Raw genomic sequence first — 21,584 nt, 5'->3', positions numbered from 1 at the left:
TTTTATATGTAAATTATGAAATAGTACCAAAATAGATATAATATAAAGTGAGGCTTAAAATATACTGTGCAACTTTTTTATGTTACATAGTAATTTTGCTCATAGTTACTTCCATTCTCCCACTATATTATCTCCAATGTGTATTTAACATCTCTTTATCATCTCCTGCCTCCATGTTGTTTCTGCTTTCCTGACAAACTATGGTATGAATTCCATATACCTCAATAACTTCTGTAACAACATGCAAGATATCTACAGAGGAGATGGTGTATATTAAATTTTAGACTCTGCATTGGTACCAACATGTTGGTACTGAATAATAAAAAAAACAACAAAAAGAACAATTAATAAACATACAGTATTTGAAAAGTCTGTCATTCTTTTTTCCCCATGGTACGCTCCCGGGTGCGCTCCCCAGTGCGCGTACCGGGCGCTCCCCGCGCGAAAATCAATTTTTCATTTTTTTTACCCCGTGGGGCCCTTTTATGGCCCCCACATCAAACATAGGGGGTCAGGGGGGTCTACCCTGCCCCCTTATGGTCAATTCCCCCCTTTGTTTTTGCCACCTCTTGTGTCTCAATTTTACCGAGAGACAAGATGGTGGCCGCTCCGGACTGTTTCGAATGTTTACAGACACCCGAGAGCCAATCAGCTTTTCACACGCAAGTCGCGTGGCGTGCCCGGTACGCGCCCCGGTGCGCGTACCGGGGCGCTGCCATAGATATATATATATTTGAACCTAAATTACTCAAAATCCACTGGAGCACATATCTTGAGACATAGCAAAGGTTCATCGGGCTACCAGTCCCTACAATTTTGCCAAGTTTGGTGGAAATCCATTCAGCCGTTCGGGCTAAAAGTGAAACCGACCGCCCTATGGAAATTAACATGGTGAAAACACGTTTTGGGACCCCCCTTTTATCTCGGCCCCCACTTGATGAATCCCCCCCAAACTTTCAGGGAAGGAGCGGAGCGGGCCATTTTTATGGAGAAATTCGCAAAGATTCATCCACCGACGCCAAAGTTATTCCCAATAGAATGTTGCGGATTTCCTTTGGAAAGTAGATCCTAATTATAACTACCTACTGGCGACCACCAGTAGGTAATATATATATATATATATATATAAATATATATATATATATATTTCTAATTCATTTTCTTGTTAATGTTGTAAAATATAGGTGTTTTTATATTATTGTTAGGTTTTCATTATATGTTTTGTAGGGTTAGATGGTGGGATGATGTTATAACAAAATGTATTTTATAAATTTAGGGGCTTATTACGATGTTAGTTGGAAAGCCTCCTCTTAAGATTCGAAATCTCCCCGACCGACCTGATCCCTACTGACCGACTAGATCAGTTTACATTCTGACCACTTGATGATGATATTCGCGGTCAGACCATAAACCGCATGGTAATTTTGACTTGGCCCAGAGCAACTCGTGGAGTACTCATGTAGGTTGGAATCCCATCGTACACTCAATCAACAGCATTTCTACCATTGGGATTATAATGTAAATTTCCAACAGCCTTCCCACGTCAGCCTGTCCAACATGGAAAGGCTGTCAGAAAGTGACATTGGGGACCTCTGGCAGGGCTTCCTAGGCCCCACGGTGTACAGTTGATGGCCGTATTGTAAACCTCTGCACTGTGTGACAGGCACCATGGGGTGCTTGCGACAGGGTGCAGGGTTTTCCGGACACATCCGATTTCCCCATTGGAGCCCGCATTACCGCGGGTTGCCAGGCGAACCATGAGCTCCCATAGGACAAATTCGGATTCCGACCAAACAATGTTAGGTCACATCGTAATGTGGCGGTTGGAATTATAGACCGCGAATCGGTCGGTCACAATTCTGAGTCGATGTCGGGCAGAGGATTTCCGTCTGAGATCGTAATGAGTTCCTCAATGTAGTAATAAATACTTTTTAATAGAATTTTCCATGTATGAAATAATATTGCATTTAATTGTTTATACTGTTTGTAATATTATTATCATGTTTCTAATTTTCAGAAATGTTTTACTTTTCATTGTTTGTTTACATTTAATATATTACATTTTAAATATCCTTTTGTATTTTTATTTTGCTTTTAAAATTAGTTTTGGTAGACATTTTATTTGTATGTAAATGTGTAAATACTATGTTTTTTTTTAAATCCATCATTTTCCCTACTTTTGCACTGACTGGAGTGGGACTACCAAATGTTTTCCCTCAGCAAACCAACTCTTTCCCTACTTTTCCCTGACTGGAGTGGGAATAGTACATTTTACCCCTCAGCAATCCAACTCTTTCTCTACTTTTTGCACTGACTGGAGTGGGACTAGTAAACATTACCCAACACGTTCCTTAATTTTGCACTGATTGGAGTGGGAATAACACTTTTCACAATTAAACACTTTCCCTATTGAGTGTAGAGGGGATTCATTTTTTTTTTGTTAAATATGAATTTTTTTGTTGTGTTAATTGTAGTAGGAATAGTAAATTGTAGTATTAGGCACTGTTATATTTTATGCAATTTTATTTCTATTGTAGTTAGGCTAGTAAATATTATTTTTGTGTGATGTAAGGAAAAATATTTTGTTGTGTTGTGTTAGTACTTATTTTTATATTATAACGTTTTGTTTTTTTAATGTGGTGGGAAATGTATATGTATTTATTTTATTTTTTAATATTGTATTTTATGTTGTTATAAATAATGTTTATAATTAAGAGGCCAATTACAATGTCGGGCGAAAAGCCTCCTCCTGAGAGTTGGAATTTGCTTTACCGCATCCGAGTCCCGTCTGACTGACTCAGTCGGTTTATATTCCGACCACCCAATTACAATGTTCGCGGTCGGAAAGGAAATCGTGGGGTCAATCTAAATCGGTTCCGACCGACTCATGGAGTATCCATGCCACCAACACTGCATTAAGCACCCCTATTGACAGCGTTTCCATCCTCTGGATTACTATGTCAATTTCCAAAAGCTTTTCTGTATCGGCATGTCCGACACAAAAAGGATGTTGGAAAGTGACTTTGGGGTCTAGCAGTGTTCCCTTCATTCCGTGACTTCTGATTGGTGGTGGTAGGGATATCTAAAGGACCCCACTGTAAATCCACTTTAAATATCTTCACTGTGTGGCAAACATCATTGGGTACCTGTGACAAGGTGCAGGGTTTTCTGTACACATCCCATTATCCCATATGCCGATTGTTGTGCAGAATGCATGAATCGATATGAAACAATGGGAATCCAAAAACATCAGCATTGTTCATAGTGTAAAATCACCTAAGAACTAGCCAGAAACCAACACAGTATTTATATTCTGTCTAATATCTGTACTCTTCCTCCATATGTGCTCCTTTTTTGTGGCCCTCAAAACATGGTATTCACTGCAATGTATTTCAATAATGACCATGCCTCTAAGTGCTGTAATGGCTATGGCATGATGTCTTTATTTTGGTCATCCAATCAAGGGGGATCACTTTAGAATCCACAAAATGCCACTTGGAGTCAGGATATGCTCACTGTGCCACTGTCATAATATATTTTAATTCATTTGTAAGGATGCAGAGAAGACGTTCCTGAGGGGGTAATTACGATGGCGAGTGGACTTGAGTCCGCCCGCCATCGAGGTGGTGATTGGGACCGGCGCCTGTATGGCGGTGGTACCGAATGTGAAATTACAATGCGACTGCCACCATAGTGATTGCATCCTGCAAGTTTACCATGGCAGCGGGTGTTGCTAGCAGAAGCACCCACTGCAATAGTAAAAATGCATGTAGTGCCTTTCCCTGCACTATGTGGCAGGCACCACACAGTGCATGCCACTCAGCGCAGGGAAATGCAGGCGGTACCATGGGCACCCCCAGTGCACGAACAAACCCCCCCCACAAGGGATATCCACAACAGCTCCCAAAACCAATCCCCGTCTTCATTTCCATGGTGGTTTTGCCACCATAGAATGATTGGCTACAGCAAACTTTGTAATTTGGTGGAGGGTGCCTGCTAGGCAATGCCTTCATTTTAAGCATGCTGACTGCTCCGCTAGGCAATCAGTACGATTGCCTGTGCAGAAGCGTGGCGGGCCGTCTTTGCAACTGCCGTGTTTGGAAATTGATTCCTCTGCCATTGTAATGTGGCAGGGGAAAAATTGAAGTCCGATGGCGGAAGGCCCACCACCACACAGATGGCAGTGTCAAGCCTCCCACCATAGCAATGACACTCTGAATTCTGTAATGGCTATCCTAATGTATAGTGAATGTTGTGTCCACCCTGTCAAGATTGATACATCCCCCTTAACCCCTTCCATGCTGGTGACGAACCCCAGCCGTCATGCACTACGGTGCTCGTGTGCTGATGACGGCTGGGGTTCGTCATGGCCCGCCCGTGTTTGGCCGGCGGCCGCACACAGGGAAAATCGCGGCCGCATCGAAGGGGTTAAAATTGCTATTCAGAGTATATCTGGGTACTGACAGACCAGACCTATCTTAATAACCCTTTCATGCTCATTGGGAACTACTCCGTAAAAGTACATATGTATATATATATATTATACAGTGTCTGTCACTATTGGGTAGTTCGATTTAAGGTCATAGTTTCTACAGGAAGAGCATATTTTTTGCTAATTACCTTGGTGCCCCTTAATGAATCCGAAAGACAATTTCTCCAAAAAAGGTCGCATGGCAATTATCACACAGATACAAAAAGTGGGGGTCAAGATGGAGGGGAAAGGTTTCCAAAATACATTAAAAAAAACTATATATAAAAATAGTAAAAAAGCAAATGGTAATGTAATGCTATAGTTAGGTGTTGAAAAAAGTGTTGTATTCGATGAACAGCCAGCTGCTTATGATGTCCGACCATTCCATTCCTCCCTCTTCTATTGTAGTAATATATGCAGACAGGTAAGAACATGGGTACTCACAAATATTTTCCCTGGCACCAACAAATTTGGTAAGTGATGTGACTGAGGGCCTCATTGATACTAGCAGAGTGGTGGTCAGAGGGGGGGGGTTCAAGGGAGGTGTGGCAGTATGGTGGACATAGGAGAAGTGCAGCATATACATCTTGCAGCTGAATTGCACAATGTGAAACCAGAAAACCTGAGAATAATCCAGATTCCCCATTTTATCAAATCATATAATACTAGGCAATTGTAGTTTCCCTCCTCTTTCTACATTATGGCATATAACAAGACCTCACAATGCTTGACTTCAGGATTTGTGCTGTGCAAAACCCTCTCCTGTGTTTGATTTAACAAACAATAGGGTTGTTCATGCATAATAGTATCCTAGGTCACCCTAAGAGTGAACATAACAGCTGATTTGCCGCTTAGTTTACTATTGGCATTGTGTCAGGGTTGAGAGTAAGAATGAATGTTTCTGAATTTATGTTTAAAAACTATCAATAAAAAAATGTGGCATGTGGCCCCTAAGACATACTTTGAGTATCAAGGGTTTAGGATGTTACCTGTGAGGCAATTTTTTGTCACTGGAGCATGGGAGATGGTTAATAAAGATGCTACTTACTGTGTCTCTGTGTAAGGTTGCTTCATAACAAGGGGTGCAGTGCAGGGGCCAGCAACCGACTATTCCACCCTACTTATGAGCATAAGAGAACAGTATAACTGGAAGTAGAGAAGTACTTTGGCTATGCAGAGAACACCAAGTAATTTGCTGTATCTTGCACACTTCAAGTCTAGCAAATCTTGTGGAAGAGAATCTTACTCCCATCAGATGTAACCATCACTGGTAAAGCCATTCCCCGCTTTATTCTTTTTGTCTCCCTCTGAGGAGGAGAGATAGGTGTGTTCTTCCCTGAGGAGGCAGTGATGGCTTTTACTTCAACTCTATTTAGGCAAACCAAGGTGAAGCCCCATTGTGGTTTTTCTCTTTGTACCAAGTCTGTCAGCACTGGTACACTGCTACAAACTCCTCAAAGTGGTGATATGTTTTGTCTAATATCAGCAACATCATGGGGAGTGCTTTAATGTTCATTTGTAGTTGCTGTTCATTCAACACATTCCGCGAAAACTTTCCTCTGACCACATCCAAGCGTATGTGTCTTCACTGAGGTGATATATACACCCTGAATTAAAATTGTTAAGCTTGGCATATACTAAACACTTTATCTTTTGTTTTTAGCATAAACATATTTTTCAACACTAAGGGCCTGATTCTGATGCGGTTAGGAAACATTCCCACCCGGGGCCTGATTCTGATGCGGTTAGGAAAGCATTCCCACCCGGGGCCTGATTCTGATGCGGTTAGGAAGGCCTCCAAATGGTATTTGCTCCTTCCAAATAGGATTGGAAGTGACCCAGCGCCCAATTATGATGTGGTTAGGGATATGTGGTCCCATTGAAGTCAATGGGAGTCCAACAAAATCGTACCTGGAAGCATCCGGATGCATCGTACTTTGTCGTTTGGACACTCCCAATCCGTGTGGGCCAGTAACCATTTCCAACCCGATTTGTTCGGGAAGCCGTCAAACCTGCATCAGAATCAGGCCCTAAATGAGAGAATAGTGTTGATGAGTACACTCCATTTCATCTGTAAATATTTAATGATCATTAAGACACACTAAAAGTGCATAGACTTTTCGTAAACCACCTTTCAAGCTTTTTTGGGATATTCTGCAAATGTAACATAACTCAGGTTCAAACAAAATTAATGTAGTAAGATACTTATCCACTACATCTGCTTACATAATTCGGATCCCTGTCTGAAATACCCATTCATTTGTTATACACAATATATTAATGCAATGTTACAACACTTATTACAACTTTGAACAATTGAAATTTAAAAGTATTTTATTCTTATACATATTTAACTAACTTGATTCTCATTTTACAATCTAAGCAAGAGGATGTTTTTTCAAAATATGGATTACATTTAGAGCAATACATCTTTCATTTAGTTTTTCATTGTAACTAGTGACTACACTCAATTAATACGGATCATAATGGCACCTATAACCATTACTCACCCATCATCTTTTCTCAACAATGTAGAAGAACCATCATTGCAGTGGAAAGAATTGGTCAAACTATTAGAATCATACATTTTCGCCATTGGTGGAGAAAAAAGTGCTGCATTTAGAAAGCCATACATTTTGCTACACATTTTGGGAATTTAAGGTTGTATGATTTATGGAACTCTACCTCCTACCACTGATTTGCTTGAAGGTGTGGTGGAATGAGATTTAGATATATATAAGATACCATTTTTAAAAATGAAGCCCAATTTTGTAACAAAGCAAGTGTAGCATTAGAGAGACATAGGGCTTAAGTTACAAAAATAAACTTTGGGGCTTATTTACAAGCCCCTTGCACCACCAATGCATCACATTCAATATGAAAAAACGTGACGTACTACAGGCACAAGAAGCTTGTAAATTAGCCCCTTAGACGTTAGTCTAAGTTTACTATTTGTGGATATTCACAAAGTGAATTTTATATGTAGTAACTTTACAGGGACGGAGTCTCCAGCCCCAGGGCAGTATGTGATTTTGAAGCATTGACAGACTCTATAATTTAGGATCAACTAGACATGTTATGGTTTTGAAGAAATAGTGTTGTCCAGGAATACAAGTTTATAAGTAGAAATATAACCAGTAAAATATACAGATTCATGCACCCTTTAAAAAAATCACAGAAATATTGTAGTCAACTTTAAAGCATGTTAACAGGCTAATTCATCATCTACAATTAGTGGAAAAGATGTACCAGACATTAACAAACTAAAATGTTTATTTTGCCGATTTATCAATAACTTAGCTAACAATATGAATTGTCAAGCAAAATATGTCACTTTTGAAATTGTGATAAAAGGGATCAATTTGCTAAAGTATGTAGTGACAGTGTAAATAATCACGTGAACTGTTTACAAGATGGTAACCAAAAGTTAAAGGATTTGTTTTTTAAGTACAAAGTGATGTGAGTAACAGTAACCAGTTAGGTTATCCTGAATGCAAAATCCATCTCCGTGGTGAACCTATTACTATGTATGAAGATTTATGTTCCTCGTTCAACCTTATAAACTGTGATGATTTTAAAGCAATATAAAATACAATTTGTGGATCAGTAGCAATACCACCTATAAATAACAGCAGGTACAATAGAGATGCAATTCCTTAATTTGGGATTATGAAAACACATATCTTTTACAAATTATACAGTTGAGATGGATCATATTATGGTGGATTGGAAACAACAAAATGAATTGGAAATAGCACTAGATTCCAACAATCCAGAGCCAGTCTTAATAGCAAGCAGGTCTATAACTGGGGACCATTTGTGTGATTCAATTCTTAAACTGCTTAAAGAAAACCTTGCTTTGTTAAAAAAAGTATAAAATAAAATTACATTGCAAGCTAAATTGAAGCCAGTCATACATGAAGCATTACATTCTATGCATTTCATGGGAGAACCCCTCCAAATGGAACTAAAGCATGTGATAGATTTAGGCATAATACAGCCAATTGTTTCCTCTGAATGGCTTCCTCCATTAGTTCTGGTCAAGAAAGAACATTAGACTTTGTGTGGGTTTTCAGGACCTAATAATAACATTTGGGTAAAAGGCATACCATGCAACAATGATGAGCTCAGTACCATAGGAAGGTAATCCAGGTTCATTGCCATAGATCTATCAATGGCATATCAGTGAGTAGTATTTCACCCTGACTTAAAACTTTTAACTGCTTTGACTACTCTTGTAAGGGCATTTATGTTTTGTAGACTGCAGTTTAGTATTGTCTCTGCTGCTGCAGTGTCCCAAAAAATAATGACAAGAATCTAAAAAGGTATCCCTTATGTTGCATTTCCAAGATTACATTATCCTATTTGGATCTTCTGTAAAAGAACATAAATGTTTATGGCGGTTCCTGAGGTGAATTACGAACCATCGCTATCCGGCCGGAGCCCAATGAGGAATTTATTCTAAAAGGTTAAGGGATATCCATTAGCCCTATTCAGGTAACATTTTACTGATATGATCATCCAGCTATAAAGCATCCTGCTGTAAATAAACAGAAGTCTTCAGGTCTCAATGTTTGCCCACATAGATACGGACGGACGTCCATCTGTGTGACTTTGTACCCATATATATACCAATAGCGGTGCCCTATAACAGTCAATACCTTCATTTTAATACAATTATCACAACTTTCTATCAGCACAATATCACTTTATAGCCAAGGTTAGTCTTCTAAACCCCCGTCAGGGCGTAATATCTGAGACCTTTAAGAACCTTCTACACTAATCTTTGTATCCATTGCCTGGAAACCTGTTATTGCTTTTCCTGTTGAGCTAGTTGCTATAGACTGAATGCAATAGATGGTCTCCTGATGAAGGCAGTAATGCCGAAACACGCCTAACTTACATCTACCGCATTGCCTCCATCAACTCTACATCTACCGTATAGTCATTGTCATTTTTGGAAATATGTTGCAATTATGATTAATCATTTTATTTAAATTCTATTTGTGTACACTGATTTGTTAATGTCACTATATATGAATTGATATTTAAACCAAAAAAAAGGAGAAACAATGAGATTTGTTAAATAAACAAAAATATATATTCTTTTTTTTTCAAAACACATTTTATTAGCCTGCACCTATATATAAATGCAAAGCCCCGAATACTGGGTTCTGTTGCACACAGCAATGAAACGAGCACAACAGTGTCAGACATTTTATACAATACAAACCCCCCCTTCCCCCACTCCCCCAGGTTGCACTGCTACCACATACCAGTTGGCTGAGAACTATAAAAGAAACAATGATTACATGCTAGAACCATCAGAGCACTACCATCGTGCTCCAACACTCCCGAGTGATTAAAATGTCAGAGTGGACTCATTTTCCGGGGGGGTTCAAGGTCCAGCCCCCCGTAGTCCGCCCACCTTTTTCAAATACGAAAGTGCTTACGGGGACATCCCCTGGCCAGGAAGATAGGTTGCTCCAGCCCCATGCAGCAGTCCATGCCATTCCTCCATGCAGCCAGTGGCGGGGCTAGAGGCGCCTTCCAAGCCCTAGCTATGTCACGTTTGGCCAAGGTCAAACCAAGCAACAAAGGTGATGTTTATAACGATTGCCCCCCACCCCTTCCATAACATGCAACAGTGCCAGTCTCGGTTCTCTAGACAGTTCCCACGCCAGCACTTCTGATAGACATCGAAAGACCCCGGTCCAGAACCTATGTAGCGCCGGGCAGTCCCATGTTGTGTGCAGAAGTGTGCCTACCTCAGAGCCACATCGCAGGCATTCAGGGGACCCTATCATGCCCGCCTTCCACAGGCGCTCCCTGGTGAAGTATGTGCGGTGGAGATATTTAAATTGTACAAGTCTCAGACGTGTGGAAATAGCCACTCCCCTGGGGCTCGCCAGGGCCTCCATTCAGCCCACGGGGGCCCGAGAGGCGTGGGGCCTGGTTGCTGACTCTCAGCCGGGGGACAGAGTTTGGCGACACCGGTTCTGCGGTCTGAGCGCACCGGTCCTGTGTACCCGATGCGGCGCATCCCATTCGACTTGGGCTGCACCTGTGGGTCTTTTGTGGAGACTTTGGGGAGCTGATCCCACAGGCGTACAGTGGCAGAGGTGTGCCTGTAGCCCAAAGCTGTCGGGCAGGATTTGAGGTGCCTGACGGAGACCCTGTGACATATTTACAACGGATGGCCCGTGGCAAGACTGGGGGGGGATCTATAAACCAGGCCGGGGCTTGCTTAGAAGGCTGAAGGCTTGCACGCTTGTGGTGCGCTCTGGGAATGTGAGAGAGGAGCCATTGGCGTGGACGTTCCCAGTGACATGACACTGGAGAGGGGATATTGCGGGGCAACCGGCCTTAAGGACCAGACCCTATGGTGTATCTGCCCAGGTGAAGATGATAGAACCACCATTACATCCACAGGGGGTCCAGGCGGGTGTGAGATCTGGTATACAGGATTGTGAGAAACCAATTGCCTTTTATTACACGGTCACTTTACGTGTTGATGCATATGTCGGGATGCAAGTGCGAGTGTCTGACAGTACCTAGAAGATGGGGGTGTCTGAGGTTGTACCTTTAGGGACACAACCACACAGCAGATGGCTGTAAATCTGGCAGGAGCTGTAAATCTAAACCTTAGGATAATTCATGAAACATTGCAACATCGTGAGGCCCTGGGAAACCTGTTCCAAGAATTACCTTTACCAGGAGTAATTGTAATGCTAGGGGACAGAATTACTTGAGGATTGTAAGTGCTATGCAGAGGGGGCACTTATGAATGTAGTGTTCCAGTTGATCTCATAATTCTGGTGGGGCTAGTAATTACAGGTACATGTCCCACTGGATTTAAAAATCCACTCATAATAAGGGATGAACATTTTTGGGATCAGGAAACATTTTACTATCCAAATTATATTGCTAATTGTACTACTGACACATTTTAGGAAAGAAAACCATTAGATACTTTCCTATAGAACCAGGCAAAGAGCATGTGTTTGTCGGGGGAATCCTTTTGATGCCATAGTTATCCTCTTCTAGAAATGTGGAACAATTCTGCTGTGTCAAGTTTCCTGTCATTATTGTGTTGTACTTGGAAACAGTAACAATGCAAAAGCAGCCACAGGCTAAAAACATCAATTCAGCCTAGGAACATTGACTCTGAAGGTAACATTGAAATTGAAGCTGAAAAAAGTTGCATATGTAAAGATAGTTTCCTCTGTTTGAAGATCATTTACAAGTAAAATTTCTAGCTATAAAACACAAGTGCGAGTAACACAGAATTAATGTAGGAGGAAGCTACACCAGAGAAATGGCTTCTAATATGAACCTGAATGAACTCCATGAAAGGTTTTCTGATCCACAAAAGATGAAGGAGAGTTATTTGGTACAAGAATCTGCCTTTTTTGAAGATACTATTCTTAAGATGTTTTCTAATTTCATCAACATCTACTCAGCAGGTATGTTTTTTTTTTTGTTTTTGTTTTGTATGTTCTTATATAGCGCTCGACTACCCGGAGGCATCTCGGCGCTTGCCTTGGGAACCCGTCCTGGCTTTTCCCTGTGAGATAGCCCCTAACAGGCATCCCCATGGTGAAAGCCAGGCATCCCGCCGCGGGGGGCCGTTGTGACGATTAAGCAAGCTTAATGCCCAGAGTTGCAGAGTGTGAACCCATGATTAGGTCAGGCACCAAAGCGAGAATTATTCAGTCCGTGGACATTTGAGCTCAAGACCCTGCCGCGTCGGGAATTGAACCCTGGTCCCGGGTCTGACCTCTGCTTCAGGGTCTGCCTGCTCTAACCAGTGAGCCACACTTCTCCACTACATGTACTACTGATGTCCCTGCTCATCCACAGACAGAAGCATTTGTGTTATTCTGTTGGCAGCAGATAAACTCAGTAATGTTAATATTGTTTGGCATAGATTCTATGGGGCACATTATGATGGGGGTTGGGCATCAGTCCATCAGCCATCATAGCAGTGCTGGGACCGCAAGAATTTCTGCAGTTCCACCATACTATTGGGTGCATCCTGGCCTTTTAACATTGCGGACGGTGATGCTGGCTGCAGCACTGTTTGCAATGCCAAAATGCCACAATGCATTTCCATGCACATGAGGTCCCTGCCACCTTGTGCATGGGCATTTAGGGGGGGTACAATGGGCACCCCCGGTGTACCTACACCTTCCCCTCACAGTGAGGGGCCCCACAATGGGCCTCCAAACTCAATCCCCATCATGGATAGGCCTCTTCCAGGGCACATCTTAATATGGCGGACACTGCCTGCTAGGCACCGCCACCACATTAGTGGCACTTTTCTGTCCGCCAGGCAATCGATGTGATTGCCTCCGGTAGAAAAGTGGTGGACATACTTTGCATCCACCATGATACCATCCACCATCCTAATTTGGTGGTGGGTAAAATACTCAGTGATGGTGGAAGGACCGCAACTGCCGGGCCAGTGGTGGTGGTCCTCCCGTCACCATAATGAGCCCCTATGTCCCAAACACTTGCTGGTTATGCTTGTTATGGATTATCATGCATCTGTTATGAATGAAATTGTAAGAAAACCCCTACATTATTAATGAGAGTTTATATATTTCAATAACCTGTGTTGCATCCACCAGAAAGGAACAGTAAATGCTGCCCCCATCATGCTCTTTCTTTCCTCCTCTCCTCTGTCTTTATTAATCTGTGATCATAATACTGAAATATGGCGCGTGTCTGTATAATGTCTACTCACCTGATATTAAGAAGTGTTCAGGTATATTGTGCACAGATATGCAATAGGATTGTGTTCTAACCTACCTACATATTAATGTTTCTCCTATGTTACCTGGCTCCAAGCTACTAATTCAGTGTGAGTGTTCTGTGTGGAATGTTGGTGTGATGGAGAGGATTGGAATGTTTGGGTGCTTGTGTGGTGAGGTGTGTCAGCTGAAGATGGGCTGAGCAGGAGGCAGGTGCTTCTGGTAGGGCTGCTTTACTTGGATGCTAACCTGTAACTTGTACTTAATGAAGAATCTACAAAGATACTCCTCAGCTACTTGTTGTTGTTTGTTATGATTTTAAGCCCTATTTTGGGATGTATGGTCGGGTGTTTCTCAGCCTTGTCTACTGTATTTTCACATGTCTTTAACTCTATCAGCTTCTCACTTAGTGCTTTTGAGTTTTTCCTTGTGAGGTAGCTAATTTCTTTAGACGTGTTTTACAAATATTATTTCTACATTTTAATTGTTTTCATAATGGGGGAGGATGGATGATATTTCTTGTGTATCTCTTTATTAATCCTCTCTGTTTTCTTAATTGTTCACTTCCTCTTGAGATGTTATATTTTACCTTGAATCACTGGGTTCTGAACTATTTTTTTCATGTGTATATTTTTTTGAACAGTTGTTCCCACTTAGTAATTTAGATTTTAGTTTCAGATTAAGAAGGAAAGGATATGTTATAGCCTGCCTAAGTATTAATGTTTCTCCTTTGTTACCTGGCTCCTAGCTGCTCAGCCAGTGTGAGTGTTCTGTGTGGAATGTTGGTGTGATGGAGATGATTGGAATGGTTGGGTGCGTGTGGTGACGTGTTACAGTTGAATATAGGCCAAGCAGCAGGCAGGCTGCTCCTAGTGGGGTTGTTTTACATGGATGCTAACCTGTAACTTGGACTTAATAAAGAATCTACAAAGATACTCCTTGGCTACTTGTTATACATCACAACAGATTGTTTAAGGATGCATTTTCTGATGACTGAAAGACTTAAAATGCATGTTTTCAATATTGTTTTTGAGTGTCATATATCAGCTAATTCTTCCCCCAAAATGATTGTCCTGAGTAGTATATGCAGTTGTTAATTATCTTATACAGTAGTTACTATACTAGGATCAGTTGAAAGTTACAGCAGTTTAATAGATTAATTTGCATAGGTAAGGAAAATCCTTAGAAAAGCATTACAAAAACAAATCATAATAGATAGAAGCTCAAAATAAATTCTTACATGTCACAGCACTGAAATGCAAATTTTAAAACTCATGAGTCAAGTAGGTAGGTTATGATTATACTAAATTTATATATTTATTACAACAATGCTGAGAAGTTTCTTTACACGAGCAATATACGTCCCTGAGGATCTTCCCCTTTTCTGATGAAATCGGACAGCCTAAAGTGAGCTACTTATTGTCTTCATTGAGAAGCAGGCAGCCATGTCTTGTGGTGTCAATATGGAGAAATGAGGATGAGTGGATTGCAGGCTATAGACATGGTGATAGTAAGTGACCTGGCACTGGTGCGAGTACTGTGTGAACTCGATGCAAGTGTCAACTTGTTTTCTAATCCCAACTACTGAGAAGCACCATCTTACCTGTAGTCCTAGATGCAACTCTCTCTTTATCCCAGAGTCTATAAGTAGGGTGTCCACCTGACTGGTAGTGTAGCTGTACCACAAGTAACTGAACAGCATGAGCTGCTGCCAGTAAATAATAAATACCAAAAATAATGTAGCTGATATTGTCCATTATACTTAAACCCATATAGTATTTCTGTCCCTGTTTGGTATCAAAGTTGGCAGCATTTTAAAACTAGTTGCATTCAGAAGGACTGAATCACAAACTGCACTTTGTAGTACAAAGTGTACGTTTTGTCAATTCTTAAATGCACAGAATTCTGTGACTCGATTGAGAAGTTTCCGTACATGCAAGTAAAGATTTGAGTTGTAAATGTGGGAGGGTCAAAGGGGAGTGGGTGGGGAAGAGGGAGACTGACTTCTAAATATAATGGTATTTGTGAGATGTAAAAGGGAGGATCAGAAGAGTAAAGCAATTGCGTTACACTGTGGGTGGAGTCATGTAGCTAACACGTTTGTAGTAAGTTTACAGTTAGAGTGAAAGTATTTGTGGAGGGGTTGGGTCTGTTTGTCTGAAAGAAACAAGCAAGGTGTAAAACAGTTATAGGGAAAGCTTGTGAATTTTAGGTACAGGGGGAAAGAGAGAGAAGCAGCACAGTTGCATAAAATGAAAGGTGAAAAAACAAGTGAAGGAGGGTGAATTATAAGAAAAGAAAAGGAAAGGAAAAAAAAGGAAAGGGAAGGGAAGGAAAAAAAGGGAAGGAAAGGAAAGGAATGGAAAGGAAAGGAAAGGAAAGGAAAGGAAAGGAAAGGAAAGGAAAGGAAAGGAAAGGAAAGGAAAGGAAAGGAAAGGAAAGGAAAGGGCCATGAATGATGGAACTATTACTATGAGATAGGCTAGAGAGTGAAAGGAAAACAGGATATATATCCTAGAGGGAAATAATGTTGTCTTCCTATCTTTTTATGACCTGTCTGTGGATGCATATGTTGCATAATCACTGCAAGAATGATTAAGAAAAAAAAGGCAACTTCATCTACTAAAGACCGAAGCCACAAAGTATGCAAGGAAATGACACCTTTATACTTTCCCACCACCCAGACACTTCATACCAAATGAGAGGCTATGGGGCCTTGACCATAAGGTAGAAATTGTGAGGTATGATGGTCGTATCAGAGCTGAAGATGAGATATGGTAGACTCATGTGTCCTGAGTAGACCACAATATGTAACATATTAATATTAATGATGAGTAAAATGGACATGTCCATTTATTCTCACTAGCTGATAAAGAAATTACATCATTGATTTCTACTCAATCAAGTATGAATGTTTTTATTTATCAGGTGATGTCAAAGGAGACTCCCTGATTGGACTTTCCTTTGGCCCTTACGTTTACTACACTCTCCCAGCCTGTGAGTATTTCAATGAGATCACATTTGCCTGCGCATATGATAAATCAATCCAGAAAATACAGAAATGGCTGAAAAATGAACCTGATGCCTTGGACTGGAGTCATATAATTAAGAAGATTTGTGAGCTTCAGGGCAGTGGGTAAGGATCCAACTTTCCCTTAAACCCTTTCTACTTGCTTTTACTCATCAGACGCTCATCTTATAACCCATAGAAAGAATGTGGAAAGGGGCGACCACTCGGTCCCCCCGAACGTATGGCAGAGTACCTCGATCCCCCCGGGAAGCCATTTTTGGGCGGGAGGCGCGTCTCGGCTGGTATGCCCGAAGCGGCGTAGCCGGGGCGTGCTCGTTCCCGCCCTAGAGTGGGCTGGCCTAGACACTGACGCGGCTGGCCACGCCCTCGGGGCAGGCAGGGGCGGGTTTACGCCCGCCCTGAAGACGGATAAAAAGGGATGCAAGACCGGAAGACATCCTCTTGTTCCTGTGCTCTGAAGCTGCACCTCCTCGCTGCACGTGAGCTCGAGACGGAACGAAGAGCCAATTTTGAGCGTTGTAATCTTTCTTTTTGTCTTACAGATACTCTGTCGGAGAAATGCCCAAGAAAGGCGGAAAGAGAATGACGACCGAACAGATGGTTCGGGTCCTCATGAAGGAGATGACGGAGCTGAAGAAGCGGGTAGCGGAGAGAGACGGGGAAGGGGGGCCGGAGCGTCCGTCGGCTGGAGCAGCTCCGGGAGGAAGAGCCAAGAGGCCAAGGAGGGGACCAGCTGGGGGAGACGCCCCGTTTCCCTGTACCCCGCTCGAAGCGCCAACCCCAGTACCAGTGGAGGGGAATCCGATTCCTGTGGTGGTCACCCCGGTGTCCAACGAGGATATGCCGCCCGAGCTGGCAGCTCAACTTGCAGCGTGGTTGGGCGACAGTAGTGAGGGCGCCACGGCTGCCGAGGCCCAGGCGCTGATGAAGCAATTACGCGAGAAACGGGATGCAGCCAAGGCGTCCGCGCCGGTTGCAGTTGTTGACAAGCCGCAAGGGACGATTGCGACCGCAGATGCAGCGTCCGGTGCAGGTAAGCGGCCATTGCCGATTGCGAGGGATGAGTCAGCACCCTCTCGTAGAGAAAGGTTGGGTCAACATGTGCCTTTGGCAATTAAGGAGAAGATTTGGTCGGGGGAGTACGTGAACATCTTCTCGTTGCTTGTTGATCATTATGAGGTGGAGCATGTTAAGGGTCAGAAAGATCTTATGCATCCGAGTGTTTGGCACGCAAAAATGGCCGCCTTTAAAGTAAATGAGACTATCGGCAATTGGGGCAATGCATGGGGAATTTTTACGTCAATCTTGGGGGAACGTAGGCCCGAGTTGCTTTCCAAGTTGCCGACCTATCAGTCAAGAATCATGGGGTACTCGACATCGCACCAGGGTAACCATTGGTTCTGTTACGATAATCTTTTTAGAAAGGCGAAAGAGCATAATAAAAGCTTAACCTGGGATTGTTATGATTCTTTGACATGGGATAAAATGAAGGAGACAGGTATGTTGAAAATGCCATTGGTAGGAAGTAATGTTGGCGAATCCTCCCGCCATTATGGGGGGACGCCCTTTCGGTCAGGTACGAGTACCGACGATTACTCGAGACCTGCCGGCAATACAGGAAAAAGGGGGTTCTGCTTCAATTTCAACAAAGGTAAATGTACCAGGCCCCAGGGATCGTGTAAATTTAAACATGAATGTAGTGGGTGTGGGTCGTCCCATCCTGAGTCCACGTGCAGAGCCAAAACGGGTGATAACGGGGGGAGAGGAGGCGCCAAACAGGTCTAACGTAGTCCGAGGGGCGCCTTTACCTACCCCGATTGATACCTTGGCGATGATTCCCTGGCTCAGTGAATACCCGGATCGTACTTCTGCTGGGGTGCTGCGGAACGGATTTTCGAATGGTTTCCGCATCCCGGTAGGGGACTTTCAGGGCGTGGAGAAGTGTAAAAATCAACTTTCCGTCCTGCAACATACGACCGTGGTTCAGGAAAAGATCCGGAAAGAGGTTACTCGAGGTCGGGTCGCCGGCCCATTTAGTGTACCCCCGGTACAGAATTTTGTTTGTTCTCCTTTAGGGGTGGTCCCCAAGAAGGACCCGGGTGAGTTTCGACTGATTCATAATTTGTCAGCTCCACGTGGTCTTTCTGTAAACGATGCAATAGACCCAGAAGTGTGTTCGGTGCGGTACGCATCCTTCGATGAGGCCGTAGCCATTTTGAATCGCCTGGGGCCCGGGGCGCTGATGGCGAAGTCAGATATCGAGTCAGCGTTCCGGTTGCTCCCGGTACACCCGGACGATCAGCGTCTCCTAGGTTTTATGTTTCAGGGGTATTATTACATGGATAAGTGTATGCCGATGGGGTGCTCTATATCTTGTGCTTATTTCGAGAAATTCAGTACTTTTCTACAATGGGTCTTCACAAAGAAGACGGGTTTCCAACATGTAATGCATTACCTTGATGATTTTCTGTTCCTTGGGGCAGCCGGGGATCTCGAATGTGGCCGGGCCTTGGCCGAATTTTGTGTATTAATGAAGCAGTTTGGTGTGCCATTGGCACCAGGTAAGACGGTCGGTCCTGCGACTTGCCTCGAGTTTCTGGGGATCGAGTTAGACTCCAGAGAAGGTTGTTTTCGTTTGCCACCTGACAAAGTGTGGAAGTTCAGGGCAGCCCTGCAAGTGTGTCTAAATGGATCTAAAGTTACGCTGCATCAGTTACAGCAGTTGGTGGGACAGTTGAATTTTGCCCTGAGAGTTATACCGATGGCCCGCCCCTTTTCTCGTTCAATTGCCCAAGCTATGGTCAGCCTAAAGGAGGGCCATCATCGCACGAGACTATCGGCTGAGGTCCGCCAGGACGTGCGTATTTGGTTAGCATTTCTGGCGGACTTTAATGGTCGAGTCATCTGGAACAAACCAGCCGTATCCTCTGATGAGCTGGGGCTATGGACAGATTCTGCAGGTAGCATAGGTTTTGGTGCCATCTTCGGCACAAAATGGTCGGCACAAAGGTGGCCGACATGGTGGCATGACAATGGTCTGACAAGTAATATTGCTTTCCTGGAACTTTTTCCCATTTTGGTGGCCCTGAGAACCTGGCCAGAAGGGTTCAAAGATCACTCTGTGATATTTTGGTCTGACAATATGACCGTGGTCGAGTGCATCAATAGTCAGGCAGCACGATGTAAACTGATTTTAAGACTGCTCAAAGAAATTGTTTTACTGTGTATGCAACTGAATGTGCTGTTCAGAGCAAAACATGTCCCAGGGGTACTGAATCAGGCGGCTTCATATGCAGGCTTTCTCGGGTTTCCTTCCCTCAGCGGACCCAGAGCCGGCACCCTTCCCCGGAGCTCTCTGGTCTCTCGGTGCCCCGAACTTCGTCACCTTGTGGGAGAGAGTCTAGCACCACGGACGAGGAAAGCATATGAAGGGGCGTTTAGGTCCTATTTAGCCTTTTTGGGGACTGATAGAGAGAGGCTTTGGGGCCACGAGGAATGGGTAGTGAATTTTCTGATGTCCTTACGTAGGGCTGGGAAATCTGTGGCTACGGCCCAGAGGCATCGTGCTGCTATTTCCTTTGTTGCCAGGGCTCATAGTATCCAGGACCCGACAGCGTCTTTCGTTGTACAGAAAGCGCTGCGTGGGTGGCAACGCCTTGAGGGTCGCAGAGTAGATGAGAGGCGCCCGATAGGTTTGGATAGGTTGGCCCAGTTGTTGGCTACACTCCCTGCCACATGTTCATCTCAGTTTGAGGCGGTGTTGTTCCGAGCCGCTTTTACGCTAGCATTTCACGGGGCGATGCGAGTAAGCGAACTGGTGGCAAGGAACAAACAGGATGTGGCAGGGGGTTTGTGCCAAGAACACGTTCGGATCAGAGGAGAGGCAATGACGGTCTCCTTTGTCAGGTCCAAGACCGATCAAGACGGGATGGGTGACTGCATAATCATACGCAGGATTCCCGGGTCCTCCATGTGCCCGGTAAAGTGTTTAGAAGATTACCTAGCACGAAGGGTGGCATTATGGGGGGGGACCTTGTTGAGACACGCGGACGCCACCCCACTGACGAAGTTTCAGTTTCAGCGGGTGCTTGCGATGTCAATTGCCGCTGCGGTCTTGAACCCGGGCGAGTTTGGGACCCATTCCTTTCGGATAGGTGCTGCTACGGAAGCTACAGCCAGGGGTCTTAATGTTGAACAAGTGAAACGAGTGGGGCGTTGGTCCTCCAATTGTTATAAGAGGTATGTGCGGTTGCACATGTTGTAAAGCTGTAATGACGTACTCACGCCTCTTGTTTTTGTTTTGTTTTCAGTTGCGCAAGCCTACGAGGCGGGGCGGACTATGCAGTCGACCCAACACCGGGCCAGCGGTCAGACATCACCGGCTGTGAAAAAGGAGGTGTGGGTCGTGGGCCACTCATACGTGAGGCGTGCCGCGGACGTATTCAAAGCAGGTGACATGATTCACGTAGCTGGGGAATACGGGTACAGGGTGTCCTTCTACGGAAGAGGCGGTCTCTGTATTGACCAGTTTCAAGCATATTTTGAGGATTTGTTAGGGCGGACGAGGTCACCGCCGTCTATAGTCATAGTGCATTTAGGGGGCAATGATTTGGTCACCACCGGTAGACGACTTCTCCTGGAGGCAATGCTTTCCACTGTAAGTTGGTTGGCGAGGAGAGTTCCGGGGTGCACAATTGCGTGGTCCCATATGATCCCACGAAAGGTGTGGCGGGGGGCTATTTCTATTCCTGCTTTGAATCAGTCTGTTAGAAAGCTTAATAACAAAGTGAATAGGTTGTTCCGTTCCGGGACATTGCATTCTATTTCGCATGGCTGTATTAATGATGACAGTATGTATTCGGGGGATGGTGTGCATTTGTCTCGGGTGAGGAATGAGTTACTCATAGGAGACTTCTTAGCATGGTTAAAAACGTTAAAGCATGACCTTTAGGTAGGAGCTTTGTGGGGGGTCCGGATAGCCGGTCAACTATCCGGACCTGTGGCGGTAAGGTCATGATCGGTGAGCAGTAATTGGAAGATCCCTATGAGTGGGCGTCACCCAACACGGATGGGAGCGCTCGGGAGAGGTGGCCTTTGGCCCCTCAACGGGGAGGCGGTCCTGTCTAAGGAGAGGCCGCCGGAAGGAAAGGAAAGGCGGTCAAGGCCCCTTCCTGTGTAGGAGGGGTTACAGCCCCCTCCTGGGGAATTTCCCGGGGCCAGTGACGTCTGCGACGGCAGATGTGGTAAGTTGTGTGGGGTTTGGGGGGAGGTCTCCGCTACCTTCTAGATACTCACACGAGTCCTCGAACGACCTTTAAGTGGCGTC

At 44.0% G+C, this 21,584-nt stretch overlaps 1 protein-coding gene across 1 annotated transcript in view; it reads left to right on the top strand.

Moving 5' to 3' along the window:
* The first annotated feature begins 11,789 nt into the window (after nt 1–11,789).
* Nucleotides 11,790–21,584, top strand: part of LOC147718309 (nicotinamide N-methyltransferase-like) — an 80,617-nt gene continuing 70,822 nt past the window's right edge. Inside the window, exons 1-2 of the mRNA XM_086966691.1 lie at nt 11,790–11,937; nt 16,156–16,363. Coding sequence (XP_086822817.1) covers nt 11,790–11,937; nt 16,156–16,363 — 356 coding nt within the window. The remainder of the gene's footprint in view (nt 11,938–16,155; nt 16,364–21,584) is intronic.

Source organism: Lissotriton vulgaris, chromosome 4_1 (genome assembly GCF_964263255.1).
Source record: "Lissotriton vulgaris chromosome 4_1, aLisVul1.2, whole genome shotgun sequence".
Lineage (NCBI taxonomy): Eukaryota > Metazoa > Chordata > Amphibia > Caudata > Salamandridae > Lissotriton > Lissotriton vulgaris.
This window is presented reverse-complemented; position numbering and strand designations above follow the sequence as displayed.